The sequence below is a fragment of the Ochotona princeps genome, chromosome 26 (assembly GCF_030435755.1).
Source record: "Ochotona princeps isolate mOchPri1 chromosome 26, mOchPri1.hap1, whole genome shotgun sequence".
Classification (NCBI taxonomy): domain Eukaryota; kingdom Metazoa; phylum Chordata; class Mammalia; order Lagomorpha; family Ochotonidae; genus Ochotona; species Ochotona princeps.
In genome coordinates, this window is record NC_080857.1 from 24,040,531 (window position 1) to 24,057,699 (window position 17,169).

The window sequence follows — 17,169 nt, forward strand, 5'->3', positions numbered from 1 at the left end:
CTGTTTTTGCCAAGGGCAGAAAAGTCTATCATCATTTTCCAGTAATACAAATTATCACCTTAAGAAAAAATAAGCTTGGAGCTGGTGTTACAAGCTAATCTACCTATATGGGTGCTGGTCTGTGCCCTGGCTGCTCCATCTCCCTGCTTGTGTCCTGGGAAAGCAGTGGAGAATGATCCAATGCCTTGGGCTCCTGCACCCATGTGGGGTACTCCTGGCTTCTAACCACCTCAACTCTGGCCATTGTGGCTATTTGGGGACTGATCCAGCAGATGGAAGATTCAAAGATTCATCTCTCCTTCTCTGTAAAAATAGGCCTTTCCAATAAAAACAAGTGCTTTTTGCTTAAAAAAATTTTTTTATTTTTATTGAAAAGGTAGACTTATATAGGAGAAAGACATTATGTCCGCTGGTTCACTCCCAAGTGGCCACAATGGACGGAGCTAAGCAAATCCAAAGCTAGAGCTTCCGGGTCTCCCACGTGGGTGTGGAGTCCCAAGGCTTTGGGCCGTCCTCGACTGCTTTCCCAGGCCACAGGCAGGGAGCTGATGGGACATGAACCGGCACTCACATGGAATCTTGGCTCATGCAAGGTGACGATTTAGCCATGAAGCCATTGTGCTGGGACCACAAACAAATGTTATTTTAAAAATAAGCTTGTTATAGATTGAATTTCAAGTCCTGTCTGTGGTTGCCTAAGCAGGACCAGACCAAACTGATCTCATGTGCCTTACATGGCCCAAGCCTCGACCTTCCATCCCCAATTAACCTAGCCAGTTTTTAAAAACAGTAGCAATAGAAAAAGTTGTCCTGTGTTCAAAAACATCACTGGCCTGTTAAGAAAATAAAGACTTCAGGTAGCATCCAGTGGTTGTTTTAATGGGGAGGTGGTCCACCAACATTTGTGATACCCAAAATATCTAAATAAAAGCATTTTGTTTTTACAAAGGCAGAACATATTTTATACCCTGAGTCACACACTCAAGGTAAAGAGCCTGGTATGCTAAGGACCTAATATGATGTTCTCTAATACAACAGGTTGTCATCAGGTTCAAATAGGTAAAAGGGCACACACCCAGTATTACTTCTTTAATCACCTTGTAGGTTGCTTCCTCCTAAAAGTCAACTTTCACTGCAGTTAAAGGTTATTTTCTACAAACTCTGCTTTTGAAAGGCTCTGCCATTATAGATCCATTGCTCACCTGCCCTTCTATGCCCATGTTTAGACGAAAATGAAGGTAACAGAATTAGGGTTCTAGTATTCAGAATGCTCTGCAATGGCGGCACGAAGGAAGAAGTCTCTAGTTAAATATCCCAGAAATTTATTTCATGTTTGCTCGAATACATTTTATATAGAAAGACTGGAATTGTTACTGTTTGTTCTCAATTCCCCCAATAATTACATGGAGGCACCGAGGGACAAAGGGTGCTGATTTGGAGACATCAGAAGTGGAAAGTATAAGCCCAATTTTAGGACAGTTCTCAGCTGAAAGGTTTGTCTCTAGTGAAATTAGGCCACTCCCTTAAAAACGCTAAATTTGTTGGAGGCACTGTGTGAGAACAGCAGGCATGTAGGAGGGCATTTCATGTTCTGGCCTGTTGAAAAATTTAAATACTTGGAAATAAAAAATTCAGCTGTGAAGTTTTCAATACTGGAAAACTTTCAAGTCTTGGGTTCCAGCCAGGAAGGGCTCGTGTGTTCCCGCGCTGGCCGTCTCCACAGAGCTAGTCTTCAGCCTTGGCTTCCATCTCCTCGGCATCATCATCTCCATCTACTTCCGCGTTTTCTCTCTCCAACCTCTCCAGCTGCCTTGCAAGTTCAGTTTCATCGGTATCTGTCACCACCTTGGGCTGCAGAAACAGAGGCAGAAGTCCAAAGTGAAGTAGAGTATAAAAACGCAATTTCAATAACACCACTGCCTGGTGTTACATCTATTCACACAAAAAACCTTTGGCCTCTAACTGAGTTGTAGAAACATCAGATGCCAGTAAATAAATCACCACTCCTCTATGGGATCTCTCACTCGTGCGTGCTCACACACACAAACTAGGCTTCATTCTTGAAGAGGGAAACAAAAAGGACTACACGTTTCTGACCAAATCTTTTCTAAAAGATTGATATATCTTTGTGTGAAAAACAGATTTACAGAAAGAGAGGAGAAACAGAGACAGTCTTCACCCACTGGGTCACTCCCCAACTGGCTGGACTGTGGCCAGTCTGAAGCTAGGAACCAGGAGCTTCCACGTGCGTGCCAAGGGCCCAAGCACTTGGGCCACTTCTGCTGCTTTCCCAGGTCATTAGGGGAAAGCTGGATTGGAAATGAGCTGGCAGGACTTGAACCGGCGCCCATACGTGATGCTAGCGCCACAGGCACAGAATTAGCCTACACAGCACCAGCCTAAAGCAAAAACAAACAAACAAACAAACAAAAAAAGCGGGGGTGGGGGAGGAACAAATCCAGCATGGTAGCCTAGTGGTTAAAAGTCCTCGCCTTGAATGTGCCAGGATCCCATATGAGCAGCGGTTCTAATCCTGGTGGCCCCGCCTCCCGTCCAGCTCCCTGCCTGTGGCCTGGGACAGCAGTCGAGGACGGCCCAAAGCCTTGGGACCCTGCACCCGTGTGGGAGACCCAGAGGTTCACCTCAGCTCTGGCTGTTGCAGCTGCTTGGGGAGTAAATCAATGGATGGAAGATGTTCCTCTCTGTCTCTGCTTCTCTCTGTACGTATGACTTTCCAACAATAAAATAAAAATCCTTAAAAAAAAAAAAGCTTATTTATGAGGCTGGTGTTTGTAGTCTAGTAGGTAAAACCTGTGCCTTCTGTGATGCGGACGTATTGCCTGGGTGCCAGTTTATGCCCCAGTTGCTCCATTCTGACCCAGATCCCTGCAAATGGCCTGGGAAAAATCAGTGCAAGATGGCTAAAGTGTATGGGCTCCCGGCAAGCAGGTGGGAGACCGAGCTGAAGCTCCTGGCTCGGCTTGGCCCAGCCCTGGGAGCTGCACCATCAGACTGAATCTCTCTTGCTCACTCCTGTCTCTCTAACTCTTTCAAAAGAATAAAGAGAATCCCTCACATTAGTAGGAGCTGAATTCGAAGCAAGTAGCTGGAACTTAAACGGGCATTGCAATACAGCAGGGATGCAGGGTATTTGGTCTGTGTGGGGTAAAGTTGGGAAATCATTTGGTCCGGCTCTACCACAGCAACTGCAGGTGGGACTGAGCGAATGGTATTTTAGAAAGCAAATCATGAAGATGATTTAAATTCTACAAAGACTTTGGAACAAAATAAAAATGGAGTTACTGATCTCACCTCCATCTGAACATTAAACACCCCCCTCTTCTCCTCAATCTTCTCCTTGATCACAGCCATGGCTTGGTTCAGCACAGATAGACCTTCTGTTCTCTCCAGGGTTGTTGTAGTCATCACATATCGAGGAGGGGCTATTAGATTAATCTAAAGGAGAAATAAAATTCAATTATGAGTGTAGCTACAAGCACAACAATTAGGATGTTTAAAAATTGTTTTATTAATCTGTGGCATTAACAAATCACGCCCAAATTCCCAATCCTATACCATACAATTTGAGACCATTTGTAAATGTAGCAAAAGTTAACTGATAATGCTATCCCAGTTCAGTAGCATAACAGTCCACTACTGCAGTGAATATGAAGAACTGGGACTTCGGCATGTGATTAGTGGGTGACTAACTAGTTATTATAAGCACGACGGATACTTTGTTTCCAAGCTAAACCAACAGAAGGGACTGTTCTAAAGATTCAGAATAATAGCCATCCAGTTTATTTTTAGAGTCAGAACAAACTTCACAGAGGCTGTATGTGCGTAGCTGACAGGCACGCTAACCTTCGCAAGGTCTCATGAGCATCTGGAGTGCTGCATGTCTTTACTGGAGTTGGCTTGGCGTCTTTGGTGCTTTCGCAAGAGGAATGACACCAGTAATATGAAGAGCTGAGAAAGATTTCCCCAGAAACAGCATCAAGAATCACTAGCTGGGCCCGGTGCCGTGGCCTAGCGGCTAAAGTCCTCGCCTTGAATGCCCTGGGACCCCATATGGGCGTCGGTTCTAATCCCGGCAGCTCCACTTCCCATCCAGCTCCCTGCTTGTGGCCTGGGAAAGCAGTCGAGGACGGCCCAATGCATTGGGATCCTGCACCCACGTTGGAGACCCGGAAGAGGTTCCTGTTTCCCGGCTTCGGATCGGCGTGCACCAGCCCACTGCGGCTCACTTGGGGAGTGAATCATCGGACGGAAGATCTTCCTCTCTGTCTCTCCTCCTCTCTGTATATCTGACTTTGTAATAAAATAAATAAATCTTTAACAAAAAAAAAAAAAAAAAGAATCACTAGCTAATTTCAAGGAGAACCACTGTCATTATGGAATGTGACTACAGGAAGAAAACAAAAAAAGAATATGACTGGTTTAAGAAGGTATTTTATCAGGGAGGGAGAAAACTGAGGACTCACTTTGATGGGCATGGTTTCCGTAGAACAATTCAAACCTGCTCGCAGGGCTTCTTTTACAGCATCAATGCCTTCGTAACCATAACAGGCCACTTCAATGTCTAAAAATCACAAAACTCCAGATAGTTAACTAAAAACAAAAGCCCAAGGAAGGAATGCAAATATTGAGAAAATCTTTTACCAACTTTTAAGTTAGAAATCAATCTATTAACTTTTATAGTTAAAAAATAACTAGAGGTATGGGATGGGCTGCCGCATCCGCTAGAGTTTGCATATGAGATGGGGTTGGGGACAGAGCTGACCAGCCAACTGCAACCATCAGTGTGTGCAATGAGTTGAACCAGACCCCGCACTGGCTGGCACACATGGGAGTCAGGTCTGAGGTCACCTCTGGCAAGGTTTCTTTGGGGAACCCCCTCCCCTGCCCCCAACTGGACCACTGAAATCAAACCATGGCGAAAAAAAAAAAAAAAAAAAAAAAAAAAAAATCCCAGGATCTGTGGTCTGACCGTGGAGTGCATTTGTCAGAACTGGGTCTCCTTGGCTGCTGAGGCCTGTGCAGTGGATGGCATGCCCAAATGTACATGGGGGATACAACAACCAGTTCCCTGAGGTCTGTAGAGGACATCTGGTACCATGGAGAGCAGAACAAATTGGACAGCTCTCTTGGTCAAGCTCTGCCAGCAAGTATCTGGGTGAACTGAGACTCTAAGGCAGACTACATTAGCCAATGGACCTTGGAAGGATTTCCTCATTCTTGAGCAATGAAATCAACAGCATCTCACAACTATCAAAACTACTTAAACAACAACAAAAGCTACTTAAACAGTATCCTCAGAACATGCTCCACATCAGGGACCCTGGGATGACAGTGGGTGGCACCCCCGATTCCTCAACCCGCCCCATCCTAATCAGTGGTCCACATGGGCGTGCGTCCTTCTCAACTACGTAAAAAATCACGCGTGCGTCCTTCTCAACTACGTAAAAAATCACCAAAAAGATGTATCTATTATTTTAAAAAATCTAGATACACAGTGTATCTTATCCACATATAAGTGTATCTTATCCACGTGAAGCCACCCAATAACAAAATCACACATGACAGATAAACTTAATAACACTTCAAATTCTGGCTATGCTTGGGCCAAAATTCCTGACTCTCGCCTCTGAAGTTCCTCATTTGTAAAATGGAGAACAGGAGAAGTGTCATGAAGGCTGAGAGAAACAATCGCCACAACTTGTCCAGAAACTGCACAGCCTGTAATTCAGCAATTCTACATTCAGGAATTGACCTTGAAAACACTAGTATAAATGGGCAAGCATGCCTAAGAAGGGTACTGATCTGAAATATGTTTGTCACTGGGACTAGTTTGTTAAAGTTCACAGATTTTCCCAGCTAAGAAAGGAATGAGAAAGATGCCTGTGTTCCTTCTCATGGAAAGTTGCCCACCACACTTTAAGCGGGAAGAGGTAGTTGAAGGAAACGCTGCATAGTATGACCCATCTTTGTAAAGATAAACAACTATTTAACATTTTTTCTGTTACACATAAGTATTTAAAAAAATCATTTACCTGCTCGAATTTTCACAGCTTGTGGAGTCAAGCGCCTATTAATATTATTAATGAGTACTTCCCGCTCATCTTCGTTCAAATCTAAACTATCCAAGATAGATGGGTCTCTAAAGATTAAACAAAAGGTCCAGGTTATGACACCAATAACTGTAAGATCAAACACTATAGCATGACGAATGCACACATTAGCAACGTATGGGCTTTGCTGTCAGAAATGTCAGCTTGGTATTTTAATAACTGTGCCACAGGGCATTTCCAAACTTGTCTCAAAATGCTAAAACAGGAAATGTCACAAAGACTGTGGTTTTAGATAAGGCAAGTAAAATACTTAGCAAGGCATGACAATCAAAATAATCATTAAGAAAATTTCAGTGATCTGGCTAACCCAAGAAATTTATGGTCATCTAACACATCTGATATCAAACTCTGATTAAGGGTTCCCACCCAATCGGCCTGGCAGTGTAAGCTTGGAAAGGGAAGTCAGCCCAGGGTGAGGCTGATCACGGAACGTGAACATTCAGGGAGAAGTGACAGGTAACGATGCCAAGACAGCAAGCAAGGAAAGATGGAGCAGTTAGAGGAGATAAAGATAATTTTTTGGCTTTTTAATTGCAGAGAAGTGAATGTTGGGGGAGAGAATACAGGGAAACCTGTCCACTGCCCACACCAGCTGGAGTTAAGCCAGGCTGAAGCCAGGAGCTGGAAACTCAAGCCTCATTTTCCGTGCAGGGCAGGGGTCCGACCCCACCTGAGCTACGACTGTTACCTTCCAGGGAGAGCATGAGCAGCAAGGCAGAATCGGCACATGGCTGGGACCCGCGCACTGCTTATGGGATGTGGCTGTCCAAGCAGGGCTTCAACTGCTGAGTGAAATACCCTCTCCACTACAGAGCATTTCATAAAAATTTTACTTACTAATATTTTTAAAAAGATTTATTTATTTTTATTGGGAAGTCAGAAATACAGAGAGGAGGATCTTCCGTCTGCTGAATTACTCCCCACGCAACCGCAATGGCCACAGCTGAACTGATCCGAAGCCAGGAGCCAGGAGCTTCCTGCAGGTCACCCATACAGGTGCAAGGGTCCCACGGCTTTGGGAAGGGAAGCGGGGCCACCGAGATTAGAACTGGCACCCATATGGGATCCTGGCACATGCAAGGCGAACATTTTAGTCACTAGGATACCACACTGAATCCCTATTTATTTATTTTTAACCGGAAAGAGATATAAAGAGAAGAGAAAAGCCAGATCCTCTGTCTCCTGGTTCACTTCCTAAGTGGCTGCAATGGCCGGAGCCAATCTAGTCTGAAACCAGCAGCCAGGAGCCTCTTCCAGGTCTCCCGCGCGGGTGCAGAGTCCCAAGGCTTTGGGCCGTCCTCAACTGCTTTGCTAGGTCACAAACAGCAGAATGATTACTGGAGCAGCTGGGAAATGAACTGACGCCCATACGGGATCCCGGAGGAGGCAAGGCAAGGATTTAGCCACTAAGTTATTGCGCTGGGTCTTACAGATTATTTTTATACTTAACAATCAATAAAGGAAAAGCTAAAACCTATGAGAGAGAAAGAGAGAGAGAAAAAGGAAGAGAGAGAGAGAGAGAGAGAGAGAGAGAGAGAGAATGAATGCAAAACGATCCCTGAGCAGTTGCTGGGTACAAGTGGTGGGATAGTGGATTTCTGTGTGACAGGAACTTGGGAAGAAATGACAAGTGGGGTGGAGATAAAGTCAGTTTAAAGACGGGGAGTTCCGGTGCAATGGCTTGCATTTTCTCTATGAAGTTAAAATAGGCAGTGAGGGGCCTGGCGCAGTAGCCTAGTGGTTAAATCTTGACCTTGCATGTTCAGGGATCCCATATGGGTGCTGATTTTTGTCCTGGTTGCTCCACTTTCCAACTCCCTGCTTCTGGCCTGCGAGGGCAGTTGAGGACAGCCCAAAGCCTTGGGTCCTGGCACCCAGGAGGGAAGATGGGAAGGAGCTCTAGGCTCCTAGCTTTGGCTCAGCTTGGCTCAGCTCTGGCCACTTGGGGAGTGAACCAGCACATAGAAGACCTTTCTGTCTTTCTCTCCTTCTCTCTGTAAATCTGTTTTTCTAATAACAATACATACATCTTAAAAAAAAAAGGCAGTGAGATCATCAGTGAGGGAAGTGGGAGAGCGTGAAGCCCCAGGACAGACACTGAAACGGCAGAAGAACCGAGCATGACAGAGCGAACGCGCTGCAGCTGCCGAGGGCCTGGCCGGACTGCAGCAACGCGGCGGCACCAACCTGCACGGCTGATTCTTCCTAGCAGTGCCCAGCAGTTTACGAGAGCAGACAAGGGAGGGACACTGATCTAAGACTAGATGTAACAGAAGGAAAAACAAGGCAGAGGTGCATCAAGTTGGCAAGATAGTTTTATATGACAGGTCACGGGGTGCCAGCGCTGGCTAGAGAGCAGAAGGCAGGACAGAGGAAAATCAAACCAAACCAAAGACTCAGTATGTGGTGCTAGAAGGAAAGGCAGCTGTGATAACAGAACATGAAATAAGTACGTGCGTAAGCTGTAATAACAAGACCCTAAGTGAGGAGCCACAAACACTGGCTGGTGGCATGGGCCGAAGGCCAAAGCAGCGAGCACCCCAGCAGATGGGTGCGATCTCTCAACGTAGGAGACAAAGGAAGGTGTTCTTACGACACTGCGTGTTTAAAGGCATCGTAGGCACCATATCCAGGTCTCTTGTACTTATCGTCGAAGACCCACGCAGTTCTCTGGAACAGGCTTTCCAGCTGCTCATCCTTGGTGTATTCTAACACCTCAGCCACGTGCCGAAGAATGCTATACACCTAGAAACACAATGAAGAGTTCAACAATTCCAACACGGGAAATCTATAAAAACCGGGTTATTTTTACATCTTAGTAGACAGCATAACTTGATTACAGTAACTCTAATAAGAAAAGAACTCCACAGAATTTGTTCACGCTACCATAATAATGAACCCAAGTTGATACACTTAAAGAGTACATAATTTAGAGTCACAAGATCTGGATCAAGTCCTGATAATGGAACAAATTAACATCTCTGAATTTGGAAAGGGAGATACCAGCACTCTCCTTAGTATAGGGATCACTTAGGTCAAACATGCTTGAATGCAAACTCGGAGACTAGAAACTCCCAGTAACATTCTCTTTCATTGTTATCCATTGGCCAAAGCCTTTTGCTAACTTCCTAAAGATAAAGCAGGGTTTATAGGAGACAGAATATTTTAGGTTAAATCAAATTAGGAAAGGTACTAACATTGGCATTTTCATTTATCATTTCCAATCCTGACAAGACCTATTTAACAGCCCTTTAACAACATCCCAAGGCAACAACCACAAAATACGCAGGCTGGTACAGCTGTGCAGGACACCCAGGAGTCTGCACTTCCAATAAGCAGTCAGGTGATGTCATGCCATCGACTCAGACATCACATTCTGAGTAGTAAGGATCTATTAAAAGGAAATATTAGGACCCGGCGCGATAGCGTAATGGTTAAGGTCCTCGCCTTGCATGCACTGGGATCCCATATCGGCGCCAGTTCAAATCCTGGCAGCTCCACTTCCCATCCAGCTTCCTGCCTGTGACCTGGGAAAACAGTCAGGGACAGCCCAAACACTTGGGACCCTGCACCCGCGTGGGAGACCTGGAAAGAAGTTCCTGACTCCTGGTTTCGGATCGGCACAGCACCGACCATTGCGGACGCTTGGGGAGTGAATCATCAGACAGAAGATCTTCCTCTCTGTCTCTCCTCCTCTCTGTACATCTGCCTTTTCAATAAAATGAATAAAATTAAAAAAAAAAAAAGGAAATTTTATAGGCAGTGTTTTCAAATGTGCAAACCACATTGCAATAACAGTAACAAACAAATCTGAAAAACAACGAAGATGTGGCTAATGATCTGCTGGCTTTTAAGCCTTCATCCTCTCCAGCTGGAATTAAGCAAGATTTTAAAAGCCTTCTCCTCACCAAATACCATTTTGTTAACATTTTATCCTTGAGGACAGAACATGACTGGAAGAACAAAAGATCTGAGACAAAGGCAAAAATAAAAACAAAGGACACAGTGCCAAAAGAACTGAGGACCTAAGGAGTAAGGGGCAATTTACACAGGATCTCAGAAATAGCACAGCAGAAATATGAATGAAAGGGCTGGTACTGCTTCTCCACTGCTTACTGTGGCTGCGCAGGAAACTACAGCAAAAATGTTAAGAAAAGCAAAAAGAATTCTAACAAACTGGCAACAAGGAAACTCCTGCTGCGAGGCTGCTGCCTTGCTTTGCTGCATCCAACAACATCTTGGAAGCTTGCTCGTTCTGAACAGACAACAGCTGGCTGCTCTCAGCCCGACCTCTCCAGGGCTGACGGCGGGCAAGGCGCGATGACATCCCAATCAAGAATAAACTAACCCAGCTGGAATCACTCGTACTTAACTCATCTAAAACGGCTTCAAAACACTAACTTCCAGTACTGATTCAGGAACATTAAAATTTTAAGCAATATTTAACATTTTGAAATAAAGCACCGTATAGCTGCACTGTTGTGGACTTTAAATGTTTCCATTATATGTCTAGGTAACACACAACTGAAAAGACTGCAGTCTACAAGCAGACACGCACTTCTATTTTTTCCATTTTTCTGGCAGGAACAATAACAAGTAATTATTAAACACAAAGAGTGAACTGATTTGATTCCAAAATCAACTTACAGTTTTAGATTTTGTGAATTTGTCTTCACATTTAATTGCCTCCTCTGGAGAAACTCTTCTTTTAGATAAATCAATATATCCTAGATGAGAAATTTTGAACATAAACTTGTGTTAGTGTACCCACAATAAATAAAAGGTTTGACTGGCCCCCTTAGAATTATTCCCAACCTAAAATCAGCCTCACAAAATGTAAGTACTCTACAAGGAAATATATTTTTATTATCAGGCAAAGACTGTGTGTGTGTGTGTGTGTTTTATTACAAAGTCGGATAAAAGAGAGGAGAGACAGAAGAAAATCTTCTGTCCAACGAGTCACACCTCAAGTGACCACAACGGCTGGAGCTGAACCAATCTAAAGCCAGGAGCCAGGAGCTCTTGTGGGTCTCCCACATGGGTGCAGGGTCCCAAGGCTTTGGGCTGTCTCTGACTGTTTTCCCAGACCACAAGCAGGGAGCTGGATGGGAAGTGGAGCTGCCAGGACTAGTGGCCATAAGGGATGCTGGCATTTTAGAGAGAGAATCAGCCAACTGCGCCATCACACCGTTCCATTTTGCCCAGGCTGACAGCTCTTTCTGTCCAACAGGACCTGATCCTCTAGTACCAAACATATCACATTCTTTACTCGATGCTGTATAAATCTGCACTAACAGATGATGTCACGTTTCATTTAACCAGTCCTCAGTTTGGTGATGTCTCGATTTTTTAATTTAACACTGCTAAATTCTGCTCTGGGAATATTTTTTACATGTATTCCCTATAGCTATATGTGTATGCCTTTCCATTTTTTTTCCTGATTATACCTGAAAAGACAGGATTACCTTTTCCCCCCCTCTACAATATAACACAAGAAAGACACCATGTTAGGCTCTTTTAGGGCAGTGCTGTGAAGGTTCATAAATTCAAGGAACAGTGTGAGTTTTCGAGTAGTCTAATAATTTTGGTAGCTATAAACAAGTCACATTGAAATATTTATTACCACTAATGTGCAACCTCCAGAAGAACATAAGGCATCCTCTGAGATTGCAATCAGAAAAAAAAAAAATTAAAATGTCAGGGTGTATAAAATGATTACCTGCACAATTGAGGAAGTATCAGTAAATTCTGAAGGCTGAAAAGATTTCAGAAAGACAAGGGCTGCCAAGGTCACGGCCATGCAGTCTTTCAAGCATGATGGTAATTACTTACCTGAAACTAGCACCAAATAAATTACATCGAGACGGCTGAAACCCAAACTGACTTCATGGTAGTGCAGGCTGTGTTTAGAAAAGAATGTGCCCATAAAGGTGGTGATTTACCTGGGGTCCCCACAAAAGGCGCTGTGTGAGCGAACACGGGGCACCTGGTGATCCTCACCGGATCCTCGGCACCAGAGGGAATTGAAAAACTGCATTCCAGGTCTGTGTACACGCAAACTGCTTTCTTCAAAGCTTACAAAATATTCCTAAAACCCTTTACCCAGTCTGCATGATCAACTAAGTACTAATTCAGCTTTAAATAAGCAAAGGTAACCAATACACGCAGGCCCACCAACACAGATGAATGAACCTTTAACTGGGTTTCCTTACTGTCTGTCCTGCAGCTGGTTAACATGAGTGAATTACCCAGACCCCTGTAAAAGCTAGAAATACAAGTCAAGTCATCCGACCCACGGAACTGGCTCTTGGGTTGTACTAACTAAACTATTACTAACTCAGATGTGATGTCTTAACTGGAATCCCTCTTTAAAAACTTCGAAAATTGAAGAATTTAAGTAGAAAGATGTAACTTTTGGAATGTGTATTTTGCACTTTTTTCTTCACTTACCTTTCTCTTTGTCCACTCTAATGACAACCACGCATTCATTCCTGCCGATTCGGATGAGTTTGTTGATGGAGCGGATCCGCCTTCTGGATAATTCACTAAGGAGAATCATGCCTTCAATGTTGTTGTACTCCAGCAAGCTCACATAAGCCCCCATCTCAGCAATGGATCTGACGTTCACCATCACCACATCTTCCACCTCTGGAAACTTGTGCTGATAAAACCTACAACTCAGACCTGGCATTCTGCAATTTAAACAAAGGAATCAAATCAATGTCCAGCTAAGGTCAAAATAAAGAAACACCTGCGAATTTACCACACTTTGCAATTTAATAATACAAAGATAGTCTTGTCATTTCAAAAATTTTAAATGGTACCAGAAAGAATGGATGTTCAGGAATAAAGTTTTAATTTTTGTTTTGCTCTATGTTTTTAAAGGGTTGGGCAATTCCTTGACACTAGTTTCAGACGAATCATAAAAGATAATGACCATCTATTAAGGTACTCTGAGGCTGAAGGATTAAAGGAATACCTCAAGAGTGAAACAGTTTTAATACTACCACTTTAAGGAGGACCAATGGTGGGAAGCATCACCACCCTTCTACGTCGAGCCACAAACCAAAGCTAGTCTTGTCCCAAGTCAGCTGAGACTGCATATGCTACCCACCATACAAAACAAGGCATCTTCTAAATTTCTTTCAATTTTAATGATACACTTTAAGCCTAGTGGAATATACGCTCCTCTCATACTCCTCCTCCTGTGTTCTTCTCTTGTTGAGCAGGCACACCTAGTCTGGACAACAGCTTTAGGAATTCACATTATGATAAAGTCCAAGTTGTTCTTAACCTCCGGACAATAAATATATTCTCCCCCTTCCATCCACCTATATATTTTTAGCACCAACCCTACCATGACCCACATGCCTGAAATAACACCATGTGAAGAAGTGTATTTTCAAAAGGAGCTAATCAGATTAATAATGCTTAATTTTTTCCTTTAAAAAAGGTTTATTAATGGACTGGTGAAATAGCCTAGTGGTCAAATCCTCATCTTGCATGCACCAGGATCCCATACGGGTACTGGTTCGTGTCCCGGCTGCTCCACTTCCCTTCCAGCTCCCTGCTTGTGGCCTGGGAGAGCAGCAGAGGATGGCCCAAAGGCTTGGGACCCTGCACCCACGCGGGAGACCTGGAAGAAGCTCCTGATTGCAGATGGGCTCAGTTTGGCCGCTGTGGACACTTGGAGAATGACCCAGCGGATGGAAGATCTTTCTGACTCTCCGTAAATCTTTCTAATAAAAATTTAAAAACTTTTTTTTTTAAAGGGCTTATTTATCTCAAAAGCAGAATGACAGAGCCAGCGAACATGGCAGCATGCACTTGCATATGCTGGTTTGCTCCCCAAATGGCTGTAATATTTGGGCCTGGGCCAGGTCAAAGCTGGCAGATAGGGACTTCAGGGTTTGTACCATCATCTGCTACATCCGGGCACTTTAGCAGGCAGGCTGACTGAAGTGGAGCAGCCAGGGCTAGAACCAGCGCTCGGATATGGATGCTGAGCCCCGTGCATCTCGTGACCCAGGAGGCAGATCCTTCACACGCAGCTCCCTCAGCAATGCTGATCCGGCCATGCTCAGCGGGAGCACACAGGCGTACACAGCCTCCCATCACCCAGAGTCCCCTGATGGGGTCACTGCCCATCTCCTCCTACTGCAGTACAGGCTAAGAAACTTCTTCCACATACTGGTAAGAAGCAGTGAAGAGTCAGGATTTGAACCCAGGAAGTCTGTAGTCTGTTTTCGGAGTGTATTCCTACCAATCACACTGTATTTTTCTTTTCATATTATTGGTAAATATATAGAAACACCTTATGTAAACCACAAGAGCTACCAATATACTCAGTCCTGGAGCATGTCAGAGATCAAAGAAAATCACTGTTAACGAGCCGCCCTATTTAACAGTGAGTGGCACACCAATGGCAGGGCAGTGCTTTCCTGTAGCCCGAAAGGAAGGATTCAGCACAAACAGCGAAGGCCAGTCAATGGGCAGGATTACCCAGCCACAGACAGCTGAGCTGTCCACCTCACCTGCCCGCAGGGCTCTGGGGAGGAGGCAACTGGGGACCACTCCATTCAACAGCTGTATGCAAAGCACTCGATCTCAGAGTGAGGAAGTTCCCACTGGACATCGAGGTAAGGGAGGACGCTTTTCCCGGCTGAAAGCCAGCTCCCCTAGGAATGGCAAAGACTGAACTCTGAGCCATCAGCTGCTGCCTAGCAGGGTACACAGCGGCAGGGACAGGCCTGAGAATGGAGGCAAGCCTCAGCCCTAGGCTCTCTGACTTGGGACATGGGCATCCCAAGTGGCTTCCTCCAACGACTAAAGAACAAACATAGCAGTGCAAAGAAACTTCTGGGGGGAGATTTGAATATTACTTTAGGGGGTACCAATGGTTTTGCAACATACAGGTAAATAATGGAACAGCACCGCCAATGAAGTAGTCTATAAGCACAGAGAGAAGGTGGGATCACAAGGTAGCTATGCTTTGCTCGACAGAGCTTGAATACACTGTGCTACAAAAAGGAAGGTTCCCCTTCCAAGTGTGTTTTTGTAGTCACAGAAATCATAGTAGGTAGTTTATTTGGCCCTTTCAGCACCCTGCCTTATTTGGTCACCCAAAACGACTGTCCAGTCAATCAAATATTTTGGTGAAATCTGGGTCCCAGTCCTTGCACTTCTGCTTCTGAGGGAGGTGTGCTTGGAAGACACCCCCTTGGAAGTCTGGCTTCTCCTCTGCGCTATGGACTTCACAGATCTGTTTCAAGCACAAATGCATAACACAGATCCCAGCAGGAGCTGAACCCAAGCCTTTTTTTCCTTCCCTCTATCCCATAGACTCAATGACAGATCACAATACTGTCATGTATTCTGATGCAAAGAAAAAAAAAAAGCCACCTTTCAAAATACATGTGCCAAATTTCAAACTAATTTCAAATAGCCCACACTGAACGTTTATCATGGAATTTTTAAAAACTTTTATTTAACACGCAGAAGATGGATTATCATCTGTCCACTGCCAAGGGTCTCCCAGGTGGGAAGCAGTGACCCCACGACTTGAGCCATGCCCTGCAGCCTTCCAGGGTGGCCTTCAGCAGGAAGCCTGAATGCAGGCACTCCGAAACAGGGTGACTCCACAGTGGCACCCTAAATCATGATGCCAAATGCTGACAGGCGTTTTTTCTTGAACCAGCGCCCAGTTGAGGTTCCCCAGCGGTCACAGGGAGTCCACACTCGCTCCTGGTGGGAAGCGTGCCACCTAATGGGAACAGCTTCTGGGACTCCAACAAGCGACTTGCGGAAATGCTCTCAGCGTGCTGGCTCTGGGGCCAGCAGTGCCAAACACTTTTAATTTGTAGCAGGTTTAGGAAGCACTGCCGACTCCATCGGCCTCACTGTCTCTATCAGCCAGTCATACTCTCCTGACAGTACCTGCCCCGTGGCAGCAAATGAACAGAATCAAAGCATGCTGATGAAAAACTCAGTTTTCTTTTTCCCCTTAACTAAAACAACTCACAGGGGGTGGGGAATCGGGAACCAAAGTCTCCCTGCTACATTACTTCCCCTGGGTCACTTGCTGGATACAAACTTCAAGTTTCACGGAAGGGGAAAAAAAAAAAAAAACACTGAGAGAATTTGTATTTAACCTTCAAGAGTTCCCTTAACTGTTTGTGATGCTTAACTTGTAAAACCACAACCCTTAGACCCACCACGACCCACACGACCACAGCCATAGGCTCCTCGAGAAAACGACTTAAAGTCTCAGTTTAAAGTAGGCGTCATTCCCCAGAGAGGTCCCCTACTCGGGCGAAAAGATCGATTCTGGCCGCGCTTTGGAAAATGAATGATCTACGAACCCAGCTGTTTTTTTTTAAAAAAAACACCTATCCCTATGGTTCCTTAAAGAAGAGATTTCATTTCCGCCGACAATCAGAAGAGAAACTTTTGGCAGTAAGTGTTCTCAGGGCTAAAGGCGTAGGGTGAGGTGGGGGGGGGGGTGATGAAGCGGGCCGGAAAGCACGCGCTCGGCGGCCGGGAGCGGGGGTGCCCCGAGGCCGCCCCGGCCCGAGGGAGCCCCGAGGCCGCCCCGCTGCAGGCGCCGTCCGGCGGCCGTGCGAGCCCCGCGGCCCCGCTCCCTTCCCGCATGGAGGACACGGGGACCCGAACCCGGCGCGGCCAGTGTCCACGCTTCCCGCCCAGGCACGGGAAGACGGAACCGGGCGCCTTCGTCCCGCGGCCTACAACCCCCTCAGCGAAGATCTCGGGGAAACCGCGTTCGCGATGAGCGACCTGGAGGAAGCGTGTGAATCCCACCCTAGGGTCCCGCGTCGCGCTTTCCAAGCCGAGAGGTCACACTCGACACAGCCGCCCCAGCCGCCGGACCTTCAGCGTGCGCTTCGCTCCGCTCTACCGCGCATGCGCAGCCCCACCTCGCAGCGCGCAGGCGCCGATACACCCGCGGCCCTCTTCACCACCGACCATAGAGTGGGGGGGTCCTCCGAAAGCCACGATTCATAGGAGATCCTGAAGAATA

General features: G+C 45.6%; 1 protein-coding gene across 2 annotated transcripts; it reads right to left on the reverse strand.

Annotated features, from left to right (window-relative positions):
• Window positions 1-1,305: 1,305 nt before the first annotated feature.
• EIF2S1 (eukaryotic translation initiation factor 2 subunit alpha) lies at window positions 1,306-17,049 on the reverse strand. 2 transcript variants are annotated; one of them, XM_004584463.3, is made up of 8 exons: window positions 16,926-17,049; window positions 12,582-12,823; window positions 10,779-10,858; window positions 8,725-8,876; window positions 6,054-6,160; window positions 4,485-4,582; window positions 3,313-3,456; window positions 1,306-1,851 (listed from the first exon to the last, which is right to left on the reverse strand). In XM_004584463.3, exons 2-8 carry the CDS (start codon window positions 12,820-12,822, stop codon window positions 1,726-1,728), a joined length of 948 nt encoding a protein of 315 aa, XP_004584520.1. In that variant the 5' UTR covers window position 12,823; window positions 16,926-17,049; the 3' UTR covers window positions 1,306-1,725. The 2 variants fall into 2 exon arrangements, with proteins under 2 accessions (XP_004584520.1, XP_036352168.1); XM_036496275.2 differs by lacking the exon at window positions 16,926-17,049 and having other exon boundaries at window positions 12,582-12,826.
• Between the last annotated feature and the right edge of the window lie 120 nt (window positions 17,050-17,169).

Excerpts from the sequence above, each read along its gene's own strand:
- EIF2S1 (XM_004584463.3), bottom strand. The coding sequence starts at position 12,822 with ATGCCAGGTCTGAGTTGTAGGTTTTATCAGCACAAGTTTCCAGAGGTG. Across the intron at positions 10,859-12,581 it reads TAGAGTGGACAAAGAGAAAG|GATATATTGATTTATCTAAA; the intron begins GTAAGTGAAGAA and ends TTTCTCATCTAG. Across the intron at positions 4,583-6,053 it reads AGCTGTGAAAATTCGAGCAG|ACATTGAAGTGGCCTGTTAT; the intron begins GTAAATGATTTT and ends TGTGATTTTTAG.